The sequence below is a fragment of the Triplophysa dalaica genome, chromosome 8 (genome assembly GCF_015846415.1).
Source record: "Triplophysa dalaica isolate WHDGS20190420 chromosome 8, ASM1584641v1, whole genome shotgun sequence".
Lineage (NCBI taxonomy): Eukaryota > Metazoa > Chordata > Actinopteri > Cypriniformes > Nemacheilidae > Triplophysa > Triplophysa dalaica.
The window spans coordinates 13,434,884-13,460,270 of NC_079549.1; the positions used below are offsets into that span (position 1 = coordinate 13,434,884).

General features: G+C 40.5%; 2 protein-coding genes across 2 annotated transcripts; both read left to right on the forward strand.

The window, feature by feature from the left end:
- Positions 1–13: 13 nt before the first annotated feature.
- On the forward strand, positions 14–5,801 carry arglu1a (arginine and glutamate rich 1a). The gene is made up of 4 exons (XM_056755397.1): positions 14–517; positions 1,417–1,642; positions 3,677–3,760; positions 4,697–5,801. The coding sequence occupies exons 1-4, from the start codon at positions 252–254 to the stop codon at positions 4,859–4,861; spliced, it is 741 nt and encodes a 246-aa protein (XP_056611375.1). The 5' UTR covers positions 14–251; the 3' UTR covers positions 4,862–5,801.
- A 3,418-nt stretch (positions 5,802–9,219) lies between these two features.
- On the forward strand, positions 9,220–25,022 carry efnb2a (ephrin-B2a). The gene is made up of 5 exons (XM_056755401.1): positions 9,220–10,054; positions 15,683–15,966; positions 19,674–19,766; positions 20,218–20,325; positions 21,046–25,022. The coding sequence occupies exons 1-5, from the start codon at positions 9,936–9,938 to the stop codon at positions 21,435–21,437; spliced, it is 996 nt and encodes a 331-aa protein (XP_056611379.1). The 5' UTR covers positions 9,220–9,935; the 3' UTR covers positions 21,438–25,022.
- The last annotated feature ends 365 nt before the right edge of the window (positions 25,023–25,387 follow it).

Sequence of the window (25,387 nt, forward strand, 5' to 3'; positions counted from 1 at the left end):
AGCCGATTAAACCCGAACGCGTTGCATTGTGGGAAAAGGAAGACTCGGGACAGTCGCCATATTGTTTGCTTCCGCCGTGTAGTGGAGCAGAAATCAACAAATATACAGGCGTATATATGTTTTTACTTCAACAAATGTATGCTAGAAACGCTTAACGCTTACATAAAACTGCATTTGGTCGTCGCATTGAGCACCATATTAATAAACCTCTCGCAAATAGTTTTAAGTCCGGTTATATCAGAGGGCATAAAATGGGTCGCTCCCGGAGCCGCAGCTCGTCTCGGACCAAACACTCGAAACACAGCCACAAGAGGAGCCGCTCCAGAACCAGCAGATCCAGGGAGCTGAAAAGGAGCAAACGGTCCCGCTCCAGATCTAGCAGCAGGAGGGATAGAGGCGCCTTACCACCCGACCGGACCGACATATTTGGCCGGGCGTTAAGCAAAAGAGCTAACGACGAGAAACAGAAGAGAGAAGACGAGGAGAGAAAAGAAGAGATGGAGAGACAGAGGAAGATGTGAGTCTGTTTTTGATTAAACTTGCCTATTAAATGTTGTAAAAGCTAATGCAATTGACTCTCAGTTGTTTGGCCTAGACAGGTTACAACTCTATGGTCATTAATATTCATAAGAGAACATAATAGGCCGAGTGCCCAAAAGTGACAGGTTTTGCATTACACGCCTGCATTCTGTAACCTTTCATCACTCCTGAAGTCTTGTAATGTCCCATAGACAGATCAGGTCGTCTCATCTTTGAGATCTGCTGCTCATGTAAACTGATACGCCTTTGTGACTGTCACAGATTGTTGTCATCTCTCTTTTGTGATAGGAGACCACTGGTATAATGGTAAGAGGTTTGAGGAAGAGAAGGAAGGGGGAACCCAATGAAAGCACAGGAAGAGAAGTAATGCAGCCTCGGGCCTGATTAGATTGTTGTTTTCACCCTAAATACATTGTGACTTCATTTAGGGTGGTTTTTAACTCAAAGGAGGCCCGGGACAAGTTGAGCCTGATCGAATTTCGTGATGCTGAAATCAAATCAAGAGACGGTTGCCGTCCTACGATTTTTGTTTTGGCTCAGGGCGGTGTTATGGTCACTTGACTTGGCATTGTGTCTGTGTGTTTGTGTTCCTTCTTATGGCCAGGTGTGATCGCTTGCTCTGCTCTAATGGTTTAGTCATGCTAAAAGTGTAAATAAAGTTGGAAACATGCTTTTGAAATCATGGCCTCCCCCTAGGGTGGCTTACCTTCCTTTGTGGCGAGGATATAATGTCGTTGCACAACCTATTGATAAGGAGAAAAAATAAAGATTAACGATCTGATTACTAGCCTGCTTTACTATGGATCTATCGTTGTGTATCAAGTAAAAGTCTAATGATGTTTGATCCCTTTTTATGGTCTTCCTTGTCCACCACAGCCGCCAACAGGAGATTGAAGAGCGTCTGATCGAGGAGGAGACAGCACGGCGTGTGGAAGAGCTTGTGGCACGACGTGTGGAGGAAGAGCTCGAGAAGCGACGTGAAGAGATCGAGCGGGAGGTCCTGCGCAGGGTGGAGGAGGCCAAGCGCATCATGGAGGCGCAGCTTTTACAGGAGCTAGAGAGACAGAGGCAGGCTGAACTGAATGCCCAAAAAGCCAGAGAGGTAACGCTCGGTCGTTCGGAACACAGCGGGGCTCAGCCGCAAACCATACGCCCGCAGCCATGGCACAACCTGACACTTGTTACCCTTCGAGAGAGAGCAGGAGATGCAGGGTAGTTGAAATAAACTTCCTTGAATAATTGGGTGGGTAATGCAATTAGTCAACCGAGATTTTGATCAGTAATCACGTGAGAATGTACAGTTCACCGGTTATCTAGGGAGTGCTGATGAGAACGCCTCTGAAAGTGACTGATGGAGTCCTCATTTGTTTTTTGCAGTCAGAACTGTATTTTGTTAGACAGACAAGCACAGTAGTGATTTATTAATGTGATTTATTGCATTATGATCAATGGGACATTTCCCAGCAGACACACACACACCTCTAATGCTCTCTCGGGTTTCAAGTGAATGTTTTGCCATGGCTGTGAGGAACAAATTTTTTTGTTCCCCATCTTCTTCCTAGCCTAGTTTTTCGCACCTACCCTTTGTACTCGTTGTACTCTTTACACTCTTTTTAATTACTTTGTCATTTTACTTTCAGATGTGTATTTATCTTCAATAAAAAAGATACAAACGTAATGCTTACTGTTTTAGATGTTCAATTAGAGCCTTATGTGGCTACCAGACAGCACGTTAAGTTGCCAAAGCCATACTGTGTAATTCCCCCTCTGTCACCAATTTAATGAAGGGTTATCGACGTACAGACTCAAGTTCTAAATGACAAACTCATTCCATTTTACAGGCGCACACAAAATCCAGTGGCTCAGCACTAATAGGGTTAGATATGTGCCCTCCAACTGTACGTTTCAGATCTCGTCTATAGCTCTTTCCCCTAACATGCACTGTTGCTGAAGCGTAAAATGCTTCTATAGTACTTGCATATAAACTTTGCATAGAAATCATGAAACGCTCCACAACCCCCCCCCTCCTTTTATTCTTCATCCATTTCTGTCAGTTGTGAATCTTGTGATTTTTTTTTTAATTGCTGATTGTGATACAGATTTTCTAACATCACTTTTTCCTTTGACCCTTACGTTCTGCAGTCATTAAAAGAGCGGTGTTGTCAATGTACTTCTGTGTGCTCACGATTTGCTTTCCCTCAGGATTGCTGCCGTACGGGTACACGCATAGACACGCACTTTCACATCCACACTCACACGTTCACTCACCGACCCTGCCATTGAGCTAAGACCTCAACCATCACTATTTTTGTATTCAAGCACCATCATCTAACGACTGATCCCACCTTTGTGTTTTTGCAGTCTTTACAGTCGTTTAACATTAATAGCCTGACGTCCCAACATGGTAATGTTGTATCATTAACATAATTCATTTTCCTGGACTTGCTATACTGCATGTGGTGTTGCTGTTTAAGAGCGCTAGCTCATGCTAGAAGCTCAGAGATTTTAAAGGGGAGGTGCTGCGCTGTCCAGGACGGGACACATGGGACCAGGCAGTAAATACTCACTCCTTAAATCAGCAGTTGTGTAGGTACTGTACACAGTCAAAGGAGAAAAGCGTAGGTATACAAGCATTGGTGAGCCACTACTATTCCCTCTCTCCTTAATCTGTTTATATTGTCTCTCTCTCTCATTTTCCTTTGAGACGTCTTGCTTATGGATGTTAATAGATGTAGAAAAAAATTATAATAAGAGAGAGAGAGAGAAAACTCGAGCTGATTTGTTTTTCCTTTATCATTTGCAAACGAATGAGATTCTTCGATAGTTGTCGATGTGTTGTCTGTACCTACATGTATGAATGTTTGGATATGACGTGGCGGGGATTAAAGGTGTGATTGAATGCATCTGTGGGTGGGTTTTTGGACATTGTAGCATACGTACAGGTTAGCATCAGACTTTGATGCTGCAATTCGAAAATGTGGAGAGTGTGTGAAACCAAGTGACAAATTGAGAGAATGTTGCTGGCTGTTGGCTCTGTTCAAGTGTAGACGTGCTTGAGTGTGAAACTGGATGTATGGGGAATCGTTTCTCAGAATTTTTTTGCCCGCCCTAACATGTCACCGTGTCACCCCTTTAGGAGGAAGAGAAATCCAAACGAGGGGAACTGGAAAGAATTTTGGAGGAGAACAACCGAAAGATTGCTGAGGCACAGGCTAAGCTGGTATGTCTTTTATCGCCTCATTCCATCTAAAATATTTACCAATTAAGTGTGTGTGTGTTAAAGAGTACATAACTAGGGATTTTTAAGGTCCTAGTTTGGTCTATGGAGTGTCAAACAACAAGTTTATGTACGTAGAAGGTGTAAAAAGTCTATTATTTCATAATAGCCAGTTATTTTTAACCTACTTCTTGACTGACTCTCAAATGATTTGTTCCGCGATTCGTCGGTCTAATCCCCTCCTTTCAGCTAGCCTAGTCTGATTTGATTGGTCAGATGGTCTAGTCTGCTATGATTGATCTACTGCGAATGAGGCTCACAAGTTATAGGGTTTGGGGGAAAAGAGTCCTAGCAAAAATGTAGGCGGGGACTATATGTAGTGACGTAAATCTGCGGTGGTTCGCAAATCGGACTTGGGACGAATCGTTTTCGTGTTCCAGAGTCGACTCATTTTCTTCCAAACCAATAACTTTAATCATTCACCTTTGGATTTACAACTTGGCAGACTGCTTACTTTCAAACACGGCAACATTACACACTGCATGAAATTTTCATGATCTCATGGTATGTACTCTTTAAGTGACAGAAAGCAATATTAGTACAAAAAAAACATTATTTTGCGGTGTGATCAAATATGTGTCATTAAGCTTATTAGGAAAGTATGTACACTAAAGAAAAAACACAATTTTGATAGCCTGATGAAACATCTAGTATAGGCAACAAAATATTTGACAGTAATGCGAGACCAGGAAATTAGCGGAAATGTAAAAACTGTATATGAATGCTTTGCAATGGCAGCTGTCCCCCCACGTGGACTTTTGTTTTGTAGGCCAGAATAGAATACCTCAATCTTTTTCATGAATACACGCTATTGTCTTTAAAATATATTAAGTTAAAGTAATATATTACGTTTCAGTGTTACATCTGTGTTTGTTTCAGTCTGAGGATCAGCTACGTATAGTGGAAGAACAAAGGAAGATCCACGAGGAAAGAATGAAGCTTGAGCAGGAGAGGCAGAAGCAACAGAAAGAGGAGCAGAAAATCATATTGGGGAAGGGCAAGTCTCGACCTCGCCTCTCCTTCACTCTCAAAGCTGTAGAATGATTCCTCCTCATCTTTTCTCCTCCTCTCCTCGTTGGATGTGTGCTTCATGTTGAAGTGAATCGGTGGGAGTCTCATAGAGAGGTCTGCTTTGTCCACACAACAGCTCTCTCGTAAACCTGAGGAAGAAAAACCACTTGAGTCCTCACGCTTCAAAACCGGACTTGCTGGCACCACCATAGGCTTGCAGATCATATTTCTTTTTATCAGTATATCAGCTGTATATCGATATTTGAAACTGAACACATCTCCTTCAGAAACAGGTCTTTTTATTTTAATGGCAAACAAATAACAATGGGTGTCAATATTTGTGTATATGAGCTGGTGTGTTTAGTTGTCATTGTGTGGGAGTGGTTTGGGAGCTCTCTTGAAACAAAGTTAGTTTAACCAGTGTTTTTCCGCTCGCCATCAAGCTTTTGAATGTTTGGGGAACTGCACAAAATGTTTTTAAAAAGTACAATTTGCAGGCATTTTGTTGAAATTGTAAATTGTACATGTAAATGTTTATTTTGAGATTTGCTTTTTAGATTGCTGACTTAATGTAACCCTCAAAATCTTGAAGAGCTCTCAAATTGCTTCTTAACTCATTGTTCCCATTCTCACATGATATGAACTCCAAAGTCTAAATCACGTGTCGTTTTTGCTAAACCCCCCTCAGTACTCAATATGAAACATAAAAAGAAGTATATGACCTGCCTTTTTTCAGAATTCTAAATATAACCAAATAGGTAAAAAATGTTAGTTACAGTGTGGAGGTCATGTAATATTAAGTGCTCTGTTTGTACCATTAGGAAATCGGAAAACACAGGTAAGGCTAGTTAGGGTGTGTGTGAAGGTGAGTTTGTGGTTGTTTGAGAGTATGCTTGCCTTGTGCTGAACAATTCCTCTCCTTGTGAACTAGGACATTGATATGTTCTCCAATAAAAAGATAATTGAGTGCATCGTTATCCGAGTTTTTACTGAGGCTTACCCTACAGATGAGGTTGGTAAACTTAATAATGCATCATTCATAATCATTCAAGTGAGCAATTGCTTAATTTGATTCCCCCTTTTAAGGTTGTGTATAAACACTCCTGCCCTTCAAATGATTTGTTTTCGACCATGAGCAATATTCAACAGCTACACCGCCCTTATTTTTTATCCTCTTTTTAATCAACCCCTTTTTCCGTTTTTCATTTCTGTTAGCCGTTTTTGCAAGATTTTAATGGTTAGAGTTTTCACCAAATTTGAACACAATCCAGTACATCTCTCGCGGCATCAAAATAATCAAACGGAATTCATTTATTATCGTAATTATCTATTGTAATAGAATAATTGTAAATTGAGATTTGTAGTAAAAAAAATCTATAGCGACCTTAAGAATGCTACGCTTTGTGACAACTTGTGATAAATTATTATTATTATATCACACTTGCATTTTGTGATTGTGTAATAAATGATCTTAATACATAAAGTGGTAACAGTTTTCCCTCTGGGAATCCTTTCTTTTCTATTTCATTGTTTATTGTTGGTTAAAGGCCTGCCAGAACACTTGCAGCATACATAAATGGTAAAGTTATCCATCTTTTTGTTTTACTTCAAAATATCCAATAAATCAAAAGGGGTGCTATGACATTTTAAACAAGTATCGCAATATGCGCCTTAGATGACCCTAGTGATTGAATGAACCCGCACATTTTTTCACCTCTGTTGTGCTGTAAGTGCTGTGGATTTAAGACTTGACAAAAGGCTTGCCAGTGCATTTCAATGTATTTCTGATTAATTTACCCGCTCCTCATAGATTCACCTCGAGGTTACTTCATGCCTGCTGTCTCCGGTTCTCAGGTAGCCTTTAAGACACTAATGGAAATGTTGGCAAATTCACAGACGTGTGATTTTTTTCTGGCCCGCATGGTGCAGTCTTGCGTGTATTTGTCACTGTCTACTTTCACAATACTGCGCTGATGAACGACTGATGCAAAACGCTAAAACTCTGGATGCTCTTACGCCTATGTGAGGACGTGTATTATCATGACGTGACTGGTGTTCCATATCGATGAAGTCCACAATTTTCAATAACGAGAACACAAAGGGTCGATCACTCTGATGTGTTAACAGTATGAGAGATGTGCGCAATGTTAATCAAGAATGCGCAGACAGATTGCATACGTGTGGAGAAGCCAGCAGGTGTGTTTTTTCTTAAGTGTGATGTGTTTGATCGCCGCAGGACCTGCACGGACAGTGAGATTATTCGTGCGCAACTGAATAAACATCTACCCTCACCCCATGATTTCAAAAGCTGAGATCTGCTACGAGTTTATCTTAAAGGTGTGAAGGGTTGTTTGTTTTTAATTTAAGCAGTGTGGGGTACTCTTAGGATGGGGTGTATACATTGATATTTAAAAGGTTTAATTTAAATTTATTAATAAAATCGAGCATATAAAACAAATAATCAGAAATACCCTGTTAAAATAATCCATCAAAGATAAACCATAATACAATCTAGCATGTTTATTTCTTAACCAAGACATCTAGGCCCATCTGACTTAATTTTGGAACAGCTCAGGAACTCGTCGTTTCCGTGTTTTCCCGTCGGGAAGACGTTTTCTAGATTTGGATTAGTTCATCCTATTGTTTGCCTTTGTCTTGGTAATGTGGGAGCATGTTAGGAGTCACATCACACATAACATTTTTTACGTTTGCAGTTGGCCACGTTTGTAGGCAATATCGCATTTGCAGTGCAAACTTTTTGCAGCTGAGAATATAATTCTATAGATGTAATGTAAACTTTAAAGCTTGCATGTACAGTATGTACAAAATTACTGTTTGTAAAACAACAACAAAAATGTTATAGGTCATTAGGCAATTTCTTTGATGTTTGATGATTAAGTTAATAAACATAATTAAGGCACGGAACAAGAGCAATCCTTCAGTTTGTGTATTCAACACATGTAGTGTCACAACTATCGCACCGATGTGGAATCAGCTCGTTTGAGGATCTCTAAACCATTAGAGCAATACATACTGAAAACAATAAATATGCGCTGATTTAATTAATGCTTTCTTAAGGTGTGAATACATTTTCACACTTGCGTTCTAATTTACTTTAAGATGTGCTGTTTCCTTAATGCTGTCTGGGCATGCGAAAATAACCCATTGCCCGAACTTTAAACACTCCTAATGACATTACACACAAATATTAATAATACACAAGTATTCATTTAGTATGAATATCTGTCGTCCTATAGATATTATTTTCTCAAATTATTTTTTATTTATTATATAAATTAAATTAATACATCTACAATATTTTATAGCTATAAACACTTCTTGAACTTCGTTTCCAGTAAGATTTAACTTAACTTAATATCGGTGTTTTTTTAAATAACACATTTACACCAATATGAGATAACTCTAAAACTTTTTTTAACTTTTTCAAAAATCATGTTTTTTATTGTGATTGTGTTTTATTTAAAAATAAGCAACTTCTAATTTGTTAGTTAACTGTACTTTATGAGTTATTATGGCTCATCAAACCAACTACAGTTTGATTGATATTAATTGGAATGCACAATAAAAAACATGACTTTTTTTAAAACGGAGTTATCTCATTTTAGAAATTATCTCTTCAAATACTGCAGTGTTACAGTGTTATTGTGCGTTGTGCAATAAGTATACACATTTGTATTTTAAACAAAATGTACAATTTTGAATTATTCTAAATTAAGTGAGTTTGATTTAAACGCAAATCACAGTCATACGGAGCTGACGTGTTGTAAGAAACTTCCTGTTTAATTTATACGTGACATCAAATAAAAATAAATGCTCATAAAGTACTTACTTTGAAATAAAGTAGATTCTAAAATACCGCTAGTGGGCGCTGTTGTCCGTTGAATGAATCTCTTCCGCACAGTCAGACGGCAGTTTTCTGTCGACCTCAACCCAAATAAACGCCTTTGGGGCTTTCGGGACATGGAATCTACCTTTAAAGACGACATGGATCAGTCTATGTATATTAAAAATATATATTGGAAACAAAATCATATATTATAAGAAACAAAAAAGAGTTCTGTTATTATTCGATATTTTAATTAATAAATGCTGCATATAACAGCTCAGGCTTATTTAAACTTAAAACAATGTTTTAGCAGTAGTTGCTTTATTAGTTTTTTACAAATGCTTAATTTTTAAATCTGGGAATACGTCTTAAAGTCTGAAATATTCTTTCTGCCAGACCAGTCGCCGGGCGATTGTTTGATTGACATGTTTCTCTCCATCGCTACCTATCCAATGAGATCTAGGTGGGAGGAGTCCGGGAAAACTCGCTCTGACAAATATTCCGCGCTGTACTCGCTTACAGCTACTTGCAGTACAGACTCGCGCAGAGAACGGAGCAGTTCAACGATTCACGCGCACAGCATTTCAATCCGGACCTGTACGGTTCGAGTCGGAGCTGTTCTCTGCTACAGTGCGGGTTTCACGGCGACCCATGAGAACTTTCATTTGACTTCATCTTTCCATTTTATTTTTATTTTGACTCATTTACCATCTTTATTTTTTTGCTTCATCCAATAGCCTGCAAACATTTAATTCTCGCTCATCTTTTCCAAACTGCCTCATTCATTTTGGGAACTCATTCCCTCGTTCGCCTGAACGGAATACCTCGAGACGAGTTTTGTTTGGAATTGGTACCTGCTTGACTTCTCATCCACGCCGGGGGGAATAACTTCCATGTCACCACGGACATCCAGCACGACGGCGGCGACGACACCGGTCGCCTTCCACTGAGGAATGTACGTGCTCCCCACGGCAGGCTGAACGGAGTGCCCCACTCAGTAGTGCACATTTCCGAATGAGAAACTGTCTGCTGTCCGCGGTGCTGCTCTCTGTCAGAGGAGTAGCCCTTCTCTCCGGGATGGTTCACTTCTAACCGGGCTCCTTTTTACATTTTGTTGCCTTTTTCTCCTGGAACGGGGATATTGAGTTTGGATTGTCACAGGCATCTTTCCTCGAGACGATTTCTTTCTTTTAGTTGATTTAATTTTCGAATTAGAGATTCCCGCGAAAAGGAATTTGACCGTAACGGTCATCACTGACGATGGGCGACTCTTTGTGGAGATACTACTTTGGAGTTTTAACGTTAGTCATCGCGTGCAAGGTGAACCTGTCCCGCGCGCTCATTCTCGACTCCATATACTGGAACACGACGAATACCAAGTAAGTGCCTAAATCCAACTGCCCAAATGTGTCTCTCTGTCCCTCAGAATAACATTCCCATCCTAGAAGTGGGTGAATTCGTAAACATTATGTACAATAAAGCAGAGCGTTATAGTGTCGACGCATTCATCCTCTCTTACTGTAAATATAATTGAACAGCAGGTGATGTGTCTAGCTGAGGCTAGCTATTCGCTTTATTTCTACTCATAATGCTTTGATATTAAAAAAAATTGCAGTATTTTGAAGTATTGAAAAGCCTACTTCTTTGTGCAACACCGCACATTTGGGGGAAATGCTTAGAAATGATTTGTTTTGAAAGGCCCCACAGGACCTCAGGTCATAACTCTTAAAGGGTTTGAACGCACAGTGGTTTGAGATATTTCAGGATCACAAGCGTTATATGAACAACCGTATTTTACTCGTTTAAATACGCAAATTATAGATCTGTCTTTTATTGTTAATTTTGTCACACATGAGAAGTTCAAGCTGCTTTATTAATAAGGCGTTTTTTCGAGCGGTTTAGGCCCAAGTCCCACACATCAGATTTTTTGCTTACCATCACTATCCTAAAAGAAATGTAAAGTTTTTTTTGCAATTTCCCCCTTTTATTGTTTGTTTGCCTTTATAGTTTACTTTTAAACAGGCCTCATTTAGCCCAGTTTATCACGCTTTTAGAAGTGGTGATGAAGAAGCTTGTTATTAAAAAAATCTAAATATCTATCTGATGTCTTTAATAGCATGCATATTTCTCAAACAAAATATTCAATAGTTGCATAATATTGCAGGCACAGTGCTGTTTTTATCTCGGAAGTACATCGCAGTCCGTCTTAAAAATGTTTAATTGAGAATTTTTATTAATTAAACATAGAAACATCCAGTTGAATTTCGCAGGAGTATCGCTGGACACTCTCGCACTTCGTGAGGATTTCAGTACGTTAGACTCCAGCTTGTTAAATAATTTAACTGTATCTGTCTGCACCACAGCAATACGCTCTTTGTTTTTGCCACGGCATGTGCGGGGCAGGGGGCAGGATGGATAGGGCTCATAACAGGTGTCTCGTGTTGATAATCACTGTCTTTATTACTTAGGTAATAGAGTGGCTGTCTTCAGTCCTGTGGATGTGTCGCAGGCGTCCTTAAGTGCGATCATTAATAAGTGTATAATTCATCATACAGAGCTGTGCTCTCTACGGGACGCACTTCTATTGAATCACCGTTAAGAAGATCATCGGCCTACATCGCTGAACTTCACGCTTTGAAAATCCGTGTAGATACGCTTTATTTCTTTATTTTTAAAGCTGTGAAAATTACGAAATAACTTTGTAAAAATAACAAATGTCGTTTCCAAACAATAGTGAGGTTTCAAAGATTTTAAGAAGACGAATGGACGGAAAATAGGGTAGTGTGGATGCACGGGGAAAGAAACGTTTCCGCGGTGTTTTGCTGAATGTGCTCATGACCATTGGCCTACTCCACTTAACCTACTTTTACATTGTTCTTATGTTAAACCTTTTTATATAGGCGATTTTAATAATCCAGAGAAATATTAAAGTAGCAATGACGAATGCGTTTAACTATATTACAACATGAGCGTTTAATTGTTGCAGATAACCGACTCTATAGCAAACTAATTTAAGACATTTCTTTTGTTTCTTAATAATCCAAAACATGTCATTGATTCAAATGGATAAAAGCCTTGTTGATAACTCTTTACATCCGTTTTAATTTAATAGGCAGAATAGATATTATGTGGATCAGTTGTAATTGTTTACTGCTATCCTATAGCATTATTGAAATACATTTTTAATATGCAATATCAAAAATTGTTGTCGTCCATAGTTATTGTTACACCTTCAGTAAATGAGACCCGGAGCGGCCATGAATTGACCTCTAATGGCATGTCTCTCCATTGTGTGTCACTGTAAATATGCGGCTCATGTCTGCAACAGGCCTCATTCTCACTGGGCGAGCTGTTCTTTCATGGAATTACCCACAATGCACATTCCAGGCGTTCTGTTGAGGTGACAGGTTCAAATGTATGCCTCTTTCTTTCGCAGGATCGTAGGGTGACGCCACTGATAGCATTGTTAGGGGTGACAGCTGCATTTTTTTAACTTCATTAAAAGCTGTTTTTCACCTTTATCCTAACAAGATTAACTTTGAGATAAGATGCATGAATCTAGCTAATACGCATCGGCAGATTCTTTCTTTCAACCGTATTTTTTTTTTGAAACGCGATACACACTGAGCTCGACACAGGGTCTGAAGATTACAGATAAATAAATCCCATAGGTACAGTGTTTGTGAGTCTGCAGTGCTATGGGACATGCCTTCATCTAATGTATCAGTACAGTATAATAGAAGGAGTGTGGTTAAATCTGTACAGCACTCCCTAAGGCCTTCTGTACGTGAGACAGGCGTCGATAACTCTCATAATACTGAATCACCGAGCGAGGTTGTTTTTGTCTTTCCTCCCCTCGCAAAAATGTGCCAATTTATTGCGCACTGCCGTTTACCTCTTAACTGCTTTAGCTGTGATGTATCTGGCACGTAAAGATTTTGTCCCCTCCCTCTCCTTCTCTTTCTTGTTCCTTGTGGTAATCCATTTTGTCGGAGGTGGAGAAAACAAAAGCAGTCTGCTCTACACATTTTCAGTCAAAAGAGGTTCTCCCTCTCTTCATTAGGAGATTACATCTCTTAGCAGGGTTCTGACGGGGGCACATCCATGGCTTCATACACATGCAGATACAGCATGCATGAATGAAAGGCGAGTGAGCCATGAATAATAACTCCCCCCCCCCGTGTTTAGAGGCACAGGAACTTCTTATAGACTGCTAATGAAAATCTGTTTTGATTAAGATGCTGAGTAAATCATCTTAGAAATTTGGCATGTCTTTTTTTTGTCATCATATTAGTGGTGGGGTGGGACTGTGACACCGCTGTGGGAAAGAATGCGAGACAGAGGGAAAGTATGATGTCTAGCTGTACAGAGAGGGTGGGGAAAGGGGGTGCAATAAAGAAAATAAATATATTTGACTCAAAAAATGGCATTTGTGCTCTGAATTGTGAGGGGTCCAGAGTTTAAGATTAGTAAATAATTAAAGAATAGAGGACAGAAGAAACAAACAGATAGGGTGACTGGCGAGCATATAAAGGGATGAGGCGCCTGTCTGGTCGCTTTGCCCTATCGCCCGACACTGGTGTCACAGCATTTGTTGGAAAGCATGATGGAGCGATTAAACCGACTTGCTTTCTTTTGTTGCCTGCTTTGTATTCATGCCTTTCTATACCCAACAGACCTCTATATTGGTCAGATGATTGAAAGTCAAACAGCTTATGTTCCCTCCGCCCCAATCCGTCCATCGCCCTGTGTCGTTAGATCGCCGTGGCCCTATTGGGACAGGATTAGGCTACTGCTGTCACCATGTCACGACTCGGCCCACACAACTAGAGGCTGCGATTAGCAGGGGAACAGAAAGAGAGGGAGCGAAGCTAGAGAAAAGCTTATGGACAAAGATTTATATATAAAGATGGAGTTTTTAGGGTGAGGGAGCTAGATATATAAAAATGAGTAGAATCGTCCTGTGACACTGTGACAAAGGAAGGAGATGCGTAAAACATTTCTAAGGAACAGATGTGGACATATTTTCTTTAGTAAGTAAAGCTGCTTTGACCAGCTCTCACAAAGAACAGATATAAAAAATGAATAGGAAATTAAAATAAAACATATGTTATCCTTTGGTATTTAACACCTTACAGTTGACCGTCCAGCACTGTTTTATTACTTTGGTCAGGAGCAGAAGAGACAGTCCTGAAAGTCGTTTGCTCATTAGCCTACGTCACATTTTTTCTTATTTTGTCTTTTATTTCTGTGGCCAATGGCTTTATTTTGAATTGTTTTAATTTTTTTCATAACATCGCCCAATTCAAATATATCAGTATGAGAGTGAGTGAACACATCAGTGAGAAAAAGACAAAACATCTGCCCTATGCGCGAGAGTCAAGGATAAAAATGCAAAAATTCTGCTCAATTACAATTACAAAGAAACATCCGTGTGTGGCGCGGTCATGTCTTGGTAGATGCACTGCACATGTTCAGACTGTTCTCTCTTGCACAAACGCACACACACACCTACACACACACACATTTTCTGACTTAATGGGTTCTCTGTGTGCAGCTGCAGTCTTGTTAACAGAATGAGCGGTCTGTGTTAAACGTGTGCAAACCCTTATTCTGTCATCCTTTTCTTTTTCACATTCACGTGTCACACAATATTTATGACCGCTGGAAGAATCACCAAGGCTAAAGTTGGGGTGTTAAAGTGTGTCTTTTAGACGAGGATTAAAGCCATTAACAAACATGAGTTTGACCTCTGGCTTTATTTGTACAACTAGCCCCTGCTTTTACCCAGCACCCCTGTGTTACCAGTGACTCCTGTAAAACACAGACCCATAAAACACCCTTTTAATAGCAGAATTTGTGCGTGTATGGGCTGTGGGATGACCTTAAATACCCTGTGGTTTAGGGTAATGAGTAACCATGGGGATGTGGGTGAGCAAAAATGTTGTGCATCGTAACAAGCTGTCTGCATTCGCCCTCTCCGGTTTTCTCCTCTGTGTCTGACCAGTCATGTGTCCCCTGCATTAAATGTAATAAAAATAAATTGGCATGTCTGAAATAGACATGTATTTAGATGTCCGGATATACATTTGATCCACATGCTTCTGAATGTGTGCATATGATTTCTTTCTTACATCAAGTCATACAGTATTGTTCCGTTTACGGGTTTGAAGGCGTGGGTCAACCTATAAGGTGTTGTACTCAGGGAATGTTTAAGTCTCGCCCTTTTATTTTGAACGTTCCCTAAGTAAATTTTACAACACACAATCGCACTGTTTTCGCCTTTTCAAATAAGCCAGCGTAGCGATAAGACATCATGAACGAGATAGCGATCCAGTGTTCAGAGTTTGATGCCGAGGACGGCTCAAGAGGATTTGTGTAGCTAGATCTGTCGTACAGATAGTACTGACAGCTACCCCGCTGCACATCACACACACACACACACACACACACACACACCAGAGCAGTTTTCCCAGCTACTCCTGTTTTAGTCCCTCGAGGCAGTTGACTGGTCCACAGAAACAAGCTGCGTGTGTGTGCGGGCAGGCGGGCTGCAGCGCTTCTCTTCATTATTTCTCATGACATCATTTTGTTTTCACAGCGCTGATGTTTGAGCGCTTGGCATCACAGACACAAACATTTGCCTTCTTTCTTTCTAAATGCACATCAGCCGTGAGTCAACACCTTTGTCTCGTTCCAGTTCGCTCCGTTCCTCATAAAGAACTCATAAACGCTCTCAATTGTCATTTCTGTTGAAAGGCTGCCGTTTAAGAGCACGTCAGTGACTTTCTTTTTCATGAACAGGCACAACTTTTTCAGAACCGGCTTTATTCTTCATAATCACTGTTAAATAATTGATTAGCCTCTTTTAATTATTTATCACATCATGCTCCACCATCCACACATTTCTGAACCTCACAGCCTTGCAAGTGTGATTTATTATGTGCGACGTGTCTCACTTTCTCCATCTCTCTCTCTCTCTCTCTCTCTCTCTCTCTCTCTCAAAGGTTCGTGCCAGGACAGGGTCTGGTGTTGTACCCACAGATCGGGGATAAGATGGACATAGTTTGCCCGCGTGTGGAGGGCGGCTCAATGGAGGGTGTGGAGTATTATAAACTGTATATGGTTCCTCGGGAACAGCTGGAGTCCTGCACGGTCACAAAGGCGGACACGCCTCTGCTCAACTGCGTCAAACCGGACCAGGACGTCAAATTCACCCTCAAATTCCAAGAGTTCAGCCCTAACCTCTGGGGCTTGGAGTTCTTCAGAGGAAAAGACTACTACATTATCTGTGAGTATGGCAGTGGATATAAGCACACGACCGTTTGAGACCATTAGATCACTTTGCAGCACCGTTCGGGCCAATTACGTTGGCTTTTCAGTCAATTTGATGTGGCTTATTTAGCACTCTGGTGAATGTTGATAATGTGGTGCGCTTGCTGTGTAAACTAAATTAGTGTTAGTGTCTCTGTCTGTGTTCATGTGTGTTTTTAATGACACGTTTCTCTCTGGCAGCTATATGCTTATCAATTCCAGAGTTACAGAGATGGAAAGTTTCATTTTAAGAGCACCAGCACACAAACACAGCATATTATATTTGTAGTGTATCGTTTTGCATGTGGGATGAGTTTTCACATTTGCCAGAACAATAACACCTGGCTTCTACACACTTCTCGTCTCTTACACACACATATGCATATACACACACGCTTCAGGCTCAAAGCAAGCTGTATAAACACAGTGGGTTAGATGGGAGATGAGCAAAAGATCCAGAAAATAGAATAACTGACACACACATATAAACCAGAGACTGCTGCTTTGATATACAGCATCAATCTCATTTCGCTTCAGTAAGTTCTAGGCTGTTACCTATTTTTGCTCTCTCTCTCTCTGCCTCTTTCTCTCCCTGCGAGAATTCACCTACAGCATAAGGAGAAAATCCAATTTTGCTGTTCTGGGAAATGCGCTCCTCCTTTATTTTGCTCTCTCTCCGTTTCTCTTAAGCGACTCTAATTTGTGGAGGGAAAAGTGAAAGAGAAAAAGAAGGAAAGAGAAATGAGTTCATTTTGCTGCATTGTAGATGTTAATTGCCTTGTTGTAGTGCTGGAATAATGCGTACGCGCAGAGGTGCATTTTAGCGCAAGGGTGTGTGACTGCCGTGTATGTGTGTGGCGCTGTGCTTTATTCGATAAGTCATTAATTAAAAAGTTGAATCCTAACAGCTTGCTTTAATCACTCTGTCTTTATCCAATGGATCTGCTCAGAAACCAATCAGATGATTTCAGTCCCTTATAAACGTGTTCGGAGAGTCCAATGTGTGCGCGTGAGTGTGTGTGTGCAGATCACACATTGAAATGGCTCTTTATTGTTCAACCGCAGCCGGATGCCGATGACTGTGATATGATTGTGTGTATGTGAAGATGAGCTTGATGTGATCTTGTCTGACAGATTGCCCTGGAGCTGGGAGCCAAGAGAGAGAAACATGATCTAAATATGGAGACAAAGTGCAGAAATGTTTCATAAAGGAAAGCACGTCAATGTAAATCGTAGCACTTTTTACAGGGGTTGTCTAGTTTTATGGTGATCTCCATGTTAAAAACACATGATTAGTTTTGTATTAGCTTTTATCAATTCAATTCGCAAGAAATGAGAGGCAGAATTTTAAGTGCTCAGAATTTATCTGCGGGTTCAGTTAGTGTTGCATCAATTTCACTCAGTTTATTGTGTGTGTGTGTTTTTGCGTTTTTTGTCAATCTAATTTACTAGAACGTGAAGAAACGTGTGTGTGTGTGTGTGTGCATGTCTTTGCTACTGTTTGCTGGAATTCTCGGCTCATTTTCGGCATGTTTCTGAATTCATGTCCAGAATCTAAATCGTAATTTTCCCTTCATTGAGTTATTTTGGTCTATATTTGTACAATACACACTTTGGCAATATTGTAAATCTTAACAATCAAGCCGGTGATTTGTTGTGACTCAGAGAGAGAGACGGAGGTTGTTTGGCTTTGGTAAAAGGCACTGAGGGCTTTTCGAGGTTCTCTGCCATATCTTATTAGAGAAGATGTGCAATGTTTGTGTGCGCGTGTTGTGGTGTGTCAGCTCTTGTTATTGGCCTGGGCGCTGTTCACAGCTTTGTGACCCTGATGCCATGTTGATTCGGTCAACAGCAGCTCGTCATAATTCAGATTTAGATTCAAGTAGCTTTATTGACTTTGATAAAAACTGTACTGGCAGTTAATATGTAGATACAAAAACATTTACATTTATAAACATGTCATTTAAAACAAGTCTCAATTTAATGAGTTAAAAGTAAGTCAATAATACTTTATATTAGTTTGTGGTAACTAGTGATTAATTATGACATGATGGTGTCATTTTCCTGTCCCACTGGTTGTGCTTTCGTCGGGGCAGGACTTGACATACCTCACAGCAAGGTGTGATCTTGCTAAGGTTTCACCTGTCTGGTTTGAGTGTCAGTACTGGGTTGTTGTGTTCGCCTGGCTGCAACACACACACACACAGACCTTAACACAAACCCTAACTTTAGCCCTACAAGAAAAGGCTTTGAAGATAAATGTGAAGATAATAATAATTTCTGAGTTTAATCTTTGAATCATAATCAGGATTCAAACTGTCACAGAAACCAAAACTAAAGAATGATTATAAAACATGCGCGTCACATGTCCTTAAATATACTGTTGACCTGGAATGCCAGATCCTAAAATCATGTGATTGTTGCTTTGTGATCTGCTTTGATGTTTGTGCGTATGTGTGTGTTTGTGTGTGTGTACACAGTGAAAGGAATGCAAGAGTTTAAGGAGATTTAGATGTAATGAGCTTGTCAGATACACAGCACACAAAAGCCACAGGTCTGAGAAAGATGGAGGGATCGATGCAGACCAAGTCAAATTGATCATACAGAAAAAGAAGCATATGCACATAAGAGGCGATAGAATAACTAACAGAAGTTTTGTCTCGGAGTGCCGTCATACAGAATTCACTCACAACCCTTCTGCGTTATGAAAGTGGCAGCATTGGAAAAAAGTGATGATGGGGGACAGGCGCCTCATAGACTAACACACCCCCACCCGTTCTCTTTCTCACTCTGTCTCTCTTGCTGTGAACGCAGGCCACATTTTTCTGGACGCTGACCAGACGTTAAGCCCTTGGCAGCTCGTTAGCTCTGCGTTACTGACCCAATAGACCACAAGCCTGCCGGGCATAGACACACACACATGGCATAGCTGCATTGTTTGGTTAAAAGGCTACATGGACACGTGGGACCAGTGGCTAGAATACTGCCGATAGTTTGTTTAGGGTTACAGACAATGGCGTCAAAAATATCTCAATGCAGTTTGTAATGAGTGTATTTGCCAATGATAGTTTCTTCTAAAAATGAATGTTTTCATCATTGTCGACTTTTTGACGCCAGAACATCTGCTTAAGAAGAGAACAATTAAAAAAATGATTTTTCTTGCTCCCTTGTTTTTTGACAAACATCTGCTGTGCTAAGGTATTACATACTCTCAAACATGTTCAAACCTCAGATTCATTAAAAGCTCTTTCTCTCTCTGTCTCTCTCTGAGCCGTATTTGCTAAATTATTAACACCCGCTCTTGCTGCTCTAGGCTTTTGCCTCCCCGGCAAACAAAATCATCTTTTTATTATTCCTTAAATCCCTCCTGTTCCTTAATAACAAAGTTCAAGAGCATCACTACATGTTCAGCGGGGGTCCTTACACCGTCAACAAAAAGGACTTAAGTTTAGCAACCATTAAAAGTTTGGTTGAATCATTTACGAATGTGCTGCATGGCGATTACTTTTTTATAAAGCTTAATGAAGACTTGTTAGTTATGTTAATTATGCAGTGACATCATCCGAATTCATCAGAGATGTTGGGAAAAGCTATGTACAATTTCAATTATGTACTTGCATACTTGATAGCGTTTTTACATATGTAGGAAGATTGTAACTGAGATTATTCTTCATTGCCTTCCAGCTACATCTAACGGAACGATGGAAGGGCTGGAGAATCAGGAAGGAGGGGTGTGCAAAACCAAGTCGATGAAAATCCTCATGAAGGTTGGACAAAGTGAGTAATCTTCACAGCTGCGTTGTATATGTGGGTGTGTAATGACTTCTTTATTGCGGACATGTATGTGGGTATAGAACAATAGTGTAGCGGTTTAAAAATTCAGAGGCCTTGGAACCCACTGCGGGCCCTGCACCGTAAATAATGACGATTACTCATAAATCACTTCACCGGCGACGTCCATAGTAATTACCATAGCCACACCCACCAACACGAGCGGGCGAATTTCTCGCTCTCTCACAAACACAGAGACACATACTGAAGGTCACTGGATTAATCATAGCTGCCTGTGTTTTAATTAAGAACACACACACATTCATGCATTGCGTTAGTCACAAATGCATGCATACAGACTTTTATTTCTTTGAGCAGCGAGAAACTAATAGCTCTCGGTGGAAATGTACATGGACGTATCAGAGTGATGAATGTGTTTCTTATCTGTTTTTTGCAGACCCCTCAGATCCCATTTTCCCCAAAGACTACCCCACCAGATACCCCCCCAGACACCCTGACACTGACAGAAAGGACACCAAATCGAATGAAGTAATTGACAAGCATGGTACGTGACAAGCTATATCTCCTCACGTGTTTGGCGAAGTTTGCTGATTCATCATCTTCTGCGTTTTCATTTCTTCTTTTTGCTTAGCAATTGACAGTCATCATCTGTCACTGAATTGCACACATAGACAAACACATACACATTTGTGATGTCTTCTCGTTCAATCCTTCTGACAAGCAACCATAAATGTGACAGAGCAAGATGGATGTGCTGGAACTCATTCATCGCAGAATTTCGCATCTCCCTCTCTCTCTTTTTCTCCATCTACTCTCTAAGTAGAAACATATGGTCATCAAAGTCGTTTGAAAGGAGTGTCTCAGGTAGACTAATCCACTTGTAAAACAGTCTGGTTGTGAGTGTGAGCAGCTCATCTGTTCCGCCAGCCTCTAGCCGCCCCAGAGAAACTCATTGTAGTCAAAGCTAGATCTGTCCTCGGCTTTCCATGACCTCCGAGTGCAGCATTTCTGAGACGCTATCTGTTGAAAGCCTAATTTGGCTTTGCCTTTTTGTGAAATCATCTTATTATTTAATGTTAAGGATGTATTTTAGGAAACGTCGGAAGGCACACTTCTTCCTTAGGCACTTATTCATAGCCATTAAGACACTTTCTAATAAAAAAGACATTCTTCTTTACTGTTCTGAATACACGTACATGTATTAGGTGTGTAGTCAGTTTTTTTTCCTAATTGATTAACTCACTTCCGTCTCCTTTCCTGTTAGATGCATCTCATCACGAAGAAAAAGAAGAAGGAAATAAATCCTCCGTCATCGGTTCGGAGATCGCGTTGTTTGCCGGCATCGCCTCAGCCAGCGTCATCGTCATTATCATCATCATCATGCTGGTGTTCCTCCTGCTGAAGTATCGACGTCGTCACCGCAAACACTCGCCTCAGCATGCCACCACACTGTCACTCAGCACGTTAGCCACGCCCAAGAGGGGTGGTAGCAACAACAACGGCTCCGAGCCGAGCGACATCATCATCCCATTGCGGACTGCTGATAGCGTCTTCTGCCCACATTACGAGAAAGTGAGCGGCGACTACGGACACCCCGTTTACATCGTGCAGGAAATGCCGCCGCAGAGCCCAGCGAATATCTATTATAAAGTGTGAAAGCGGACACGCTTCATTTGAACTTTTTAACTTTAACCCCCACACACCCCTCGATGAACCCCCATAGGGCAGGATTGAAGCCTGAGCTCACCCTCGTCCTGCCCTGTCGTGGCTGTCTTACTTTTTTTGTAACAATATTCCTGATTATTACTCTCAGTATAGATGCTGATGGTGGAGTGATGCTCCTGATTCGCTGCTCTTGCACCTGCAAAACGAAACAAAACAAACAAAAAAGTTAAAAAGAAAACAAGAATTTCTTTTGGGGGATTGACGTGCACTATAACGGATGTTTAAGATACAATAGTGTGTGTATGAGGAAGTGTGTGTGAACCACACAGACGAGCAGTGGAAAGGGGGGTCGAGGGGGTGGACTTGAGATAAGAAAATGTCTTTCTCTTATTTCACTACATTATTCTCCCTTAAAGATACAATACTAAGAGAGACGGAGATGGAGAAGATACGTGATGAAAGAAGTAAAAAAAATGCCGTGGCTGATTGACTGATCCATCGCAAAAACAGGAAGTGAATGCGGCCTATGGGTCACAGCTACAGGAAGTACACCAGAAAGCTCTCGTCCATTAGTTCATTGGAGCATACTGTTGGACATTTGAATGGACATCACCCGTTATAATGCATCGTACTGTTTTCATTCACGTTAACTCATTTGTCCACCTCTGTCTCTTCTACAAAAATCTTTTCGTACGGTCTTGCATCTTCCATTTCTTTCTGTCATTCCCAGTGCAGTCCACTTGCAGATTTGTTCGGTAGAAGACTAATAGGTGTCCTAGAGATCCTTTTGTGCTGGTATTATGTGCCGTTTCCGAGTACTGTGGGAGACACATTCACACATTTCATTTAGTACATGTTAGCTGACTGGAGGAACGAGAGAGTGATAGAAAAAAGAGATGGGAGGAATGATAAAAGGTCAGGTGAAATATTCAATATTTGGTACAGTTGTTGCTGTCCCGTTGCCTGCTGGGAAGGTCGAGGACCCACGCAAACACTTTAGCAGCACTTTGAAAGCCTCATCACCTTGCCCATGTGGAGAACACACGCAAGGCAGACACATTTACAGCATAGAAACAAACAGAAACAACGGGGAGCACATTTACATATAAGAATTATCGAGCCATGGCAAGACCTGCCATTTTGAAACAAAATAGCCACCTTACCCGGCACACTTGCTGGAAGAGATTTGCATGTCACGGCGAAAGGTTCCTGTTTTACTAGTATTTCTGCCATCACAAACATGCTCACCAGTGGAAAGCTGAATCTCCATTTTCCTCAGAAGCACAGGGATGCATCGTAACTATTTAAATGTTGTATTATTTACTTTGGATTTTACACAAAAGAGTTAATCATCATTTCTTTATGAATTTGTTTAGATGTAGATCCAAATGGACGGAAAGAGTGCAAGTAAATTTTATTTATGACGCATACAGCACACAGATAGGCAGGCAAGCATGAGGGTATGAATAAGTTATGGAAGATCTGCACATTATGCAAGATTAGAGTTTTTCGTTTCGTTAATATACAGATTTCTCCTTTTTGCTATTTGCTTTTCCATCAATCCCTACACAAATAGATGCCTTTAACCACACATACACTCACACAAGCACATGCGCTCATGGCCAGAGAAGGGGTGGCTTTGGAAGGAGCCCTCGGGGAAAACAGCATGTTGGGTTTGAAAATAGCTGAAAGGAATGAGAGGGAAGGGCCAGAAATGGACCAAAGGAAGGGCACGTCTACCGGAGTCCTGACTAAACCAACTTCTCCGGCCTGTCTGTCTCTCTTGATGAAGCTCAGATGTGCTCTGGGTTGAAATTAGGCCTCTTAATCTGGAAGGAAAGCAGTAGACGTGGGTAAGCAGGCATGCCAGATGAGAACGAGCGAAGGCTAAATGTAGTAAATTGCATGAAATGGAATCTTTCAGGGAGGATTTTGGCGGAACAAAAACACGTTATGACTGATGACTGATGGAGGTCACAAGTGGACTTAGTATTGGATATAGAGAGGAAGTCACCAAGCACAGGTCAGCGTATCCCACAGTCTGCAGCTCCCAAAGGATTTTGACTCCCATGTTCCCTAGATCTCTCAGAACCATCCTCTCTTAGTGGTCGTGTGTGTTGTCATTCGTGCAAACCCCTTCTTAAGCCAAGCCAGCCTGTAGACAGTCATTCATTGTCGTTTCCTACATTGACTTCAATTTAATTTGCTGGAATTTGAGAGTTTAAAATGTCCACAAACTGTATGAGGACTGTGGGTTGCCATGGTCACACATTAACTGTTCATTCATCTTTTGTTCCACTTGTTCATGGAGGTTCTTGAATCTCACTGAAAAGCCAAGCCTTGTGTGATCGGAGCTTTGTGCCTCTGTAAGAGGCGACAAAATCTGCAAATATGCAATTTTTATTTATTTTTATAACAATTGAGAAAAAAAGATGATATACGTTCACCTATGGAAAAGTGTTCTTAACCACTGAAATTAAATGAAACAATACAGCATAACAAAAGACTACAACCCGGTGTGTTATTATTATTTTTTACTTTGTGCTGTAGGTTCGAGTTAAACTGTGAAACACATATACACACACAGAGAAGACTGAGCAGTTGTTTAACACACACTACAAAAACTACAAACATGTTGCTGTTTGGTTGCTGTCCCGTATGGGCTAAATATGACAATCTCCTTAGTTTCTTTGAATCTGAAGACACTTTCCAAGACAGCGTTTCGAAAACATTCCAAAACATTGTAGGAGTTGTAGGACTCAACTTGTAGCGGGAGATGTTGCAGGAACGTTTGCGAAATGCTGGGAGAAGTGTCTTCAGGCCACTGTAAAATGCCTTGCTTGTATGGTCACCTTGAGTTCACGAGACTCTGATTTTTGCACCGTACATCTGTAGGTAAGAGGCTGTAAATACGTTATTGTTTGTATTGTATATGGCTCCCCGGTTGTTACAATAGCCTTATTCTCACATTTCTAGCAAATAAAAAAAATTAAGAAAAAACATGAATCACTTGAGTTGAAAAGCAGAGCATACTAATTTTTTTGGTAAATAACTTGTGTAAATATTGACAAAGAACCCAATAAATCTTTTTTTATAAATCTCTCTAAGTAAGATGTTTTGTATAGAATTGGAATTTTTTGCTATGTATTTTAGCTAGCACTCGTCAGTACCCTCCCACTCAACCCTTTTGCACTGTTCCCATGGTGATCTGGTTAAAAAAATGAAAATGAGATAGAGAATTGCCAAACTGACTGCTTGCTGCATATTTGTGCCATACGTGTGTACCATAGATATTTATTTAAATAGTTCTTTGTTTTGGTTTTTGTTTCAGTTGGATTTTTTACCCAGTTTGTACACAGCTTCAGTATTATCACTTGAGTTTTTCTGAACTTCTCCATTTCCTGTTAATCTTTCTGTGGCTGTCGTTTCCCTGTGGCTGATGCGCCCACCCCTCCCTCGCAGTGAGATCTGGTCAGAACGTGCAACATTATAAAGGCATAGAAATGAAATGGCACACATTCCACCAGTCTGTTACAAACTGAAAATGTTTTTCAATAAAATGTTTTTCCCATGGAACTTTCAGTTCTCGTTTATGTTTATTTGATGAGTTTTGACACATGATGTCGTGGAGAGTTTGTCTGTTTACATGGACTAATTTCTTATTACAACTGTATTTCACGTCTCTTGAATTTATTTCTCATTATGTCTCTGTAAATGAAGTCTATCATACACTCTGCACGAATGAAATCCCGCTCAGACACATTATGGGCTGGTAATATGCAGATAACATGCCAGTATTGTGTTGCAACTTGCGTTTATTCTATTTCATCAGCTGCGAAGCACAAACATTCATTATTAGTTCAGAGGAGCTCAAGAGTCTATAATGTTCTAAATAAATAATATTTAGTTTATTATTCTGAAATTTGTAATGCCAGCTGTTG

What these genes read in the sequence shown, in the direction of transcription:
- arglu1a (XM_056755397.1), top strand. Translation starts at nt 252, where the DNA reads ATGGGTCGCTCCCGGAGCCGCAGCTCGTCTCGGACCAAACACTCGAAA. An exon ending in ATGCCCAAAAAGCCAGAGAG is followed by an intron (nt 1,643 to 3,676) that starts GTAACGCTCGGT and finishes TCACCCCTTTAG; the next exon opens with GAGGAAGAGAAATCCAAACG. An exon ending in CTGAGGCACAGGCTAAGCTG is followed by an intron (nt 3,761 to 4,696) that starts GTATGTCTTTTA and finishes TGTTTGTTTCAG; the next exon opens with TCTGAGGATCAGCTACGTAT.
- efnb2a (XM_056755401.1), top strand. Translation starts at nt 9,936, where the DNA reads ATGGGCGACTCTTTGTGGAGATACTACTTTGGAGTTTTAACGTTAGTC. An exon ending in TGGAACACGACGAATACCAA is followed by an intron (nt 10,055 to 15,682) that starts GTAAGTGCCTAA and finishes TCTCTCTCAAAG; the next exon opens with GTTCGTGCCAGGACAGGGTC. An exon ending in AAAAGACTACTACATTATCT is followed by an intron (nt 15,967 to 19,673) that starts GTGAGTATGGCA and finishes ATTGCCTTCCAG; the next exon opens with CTACATCTAACGGAACGATG.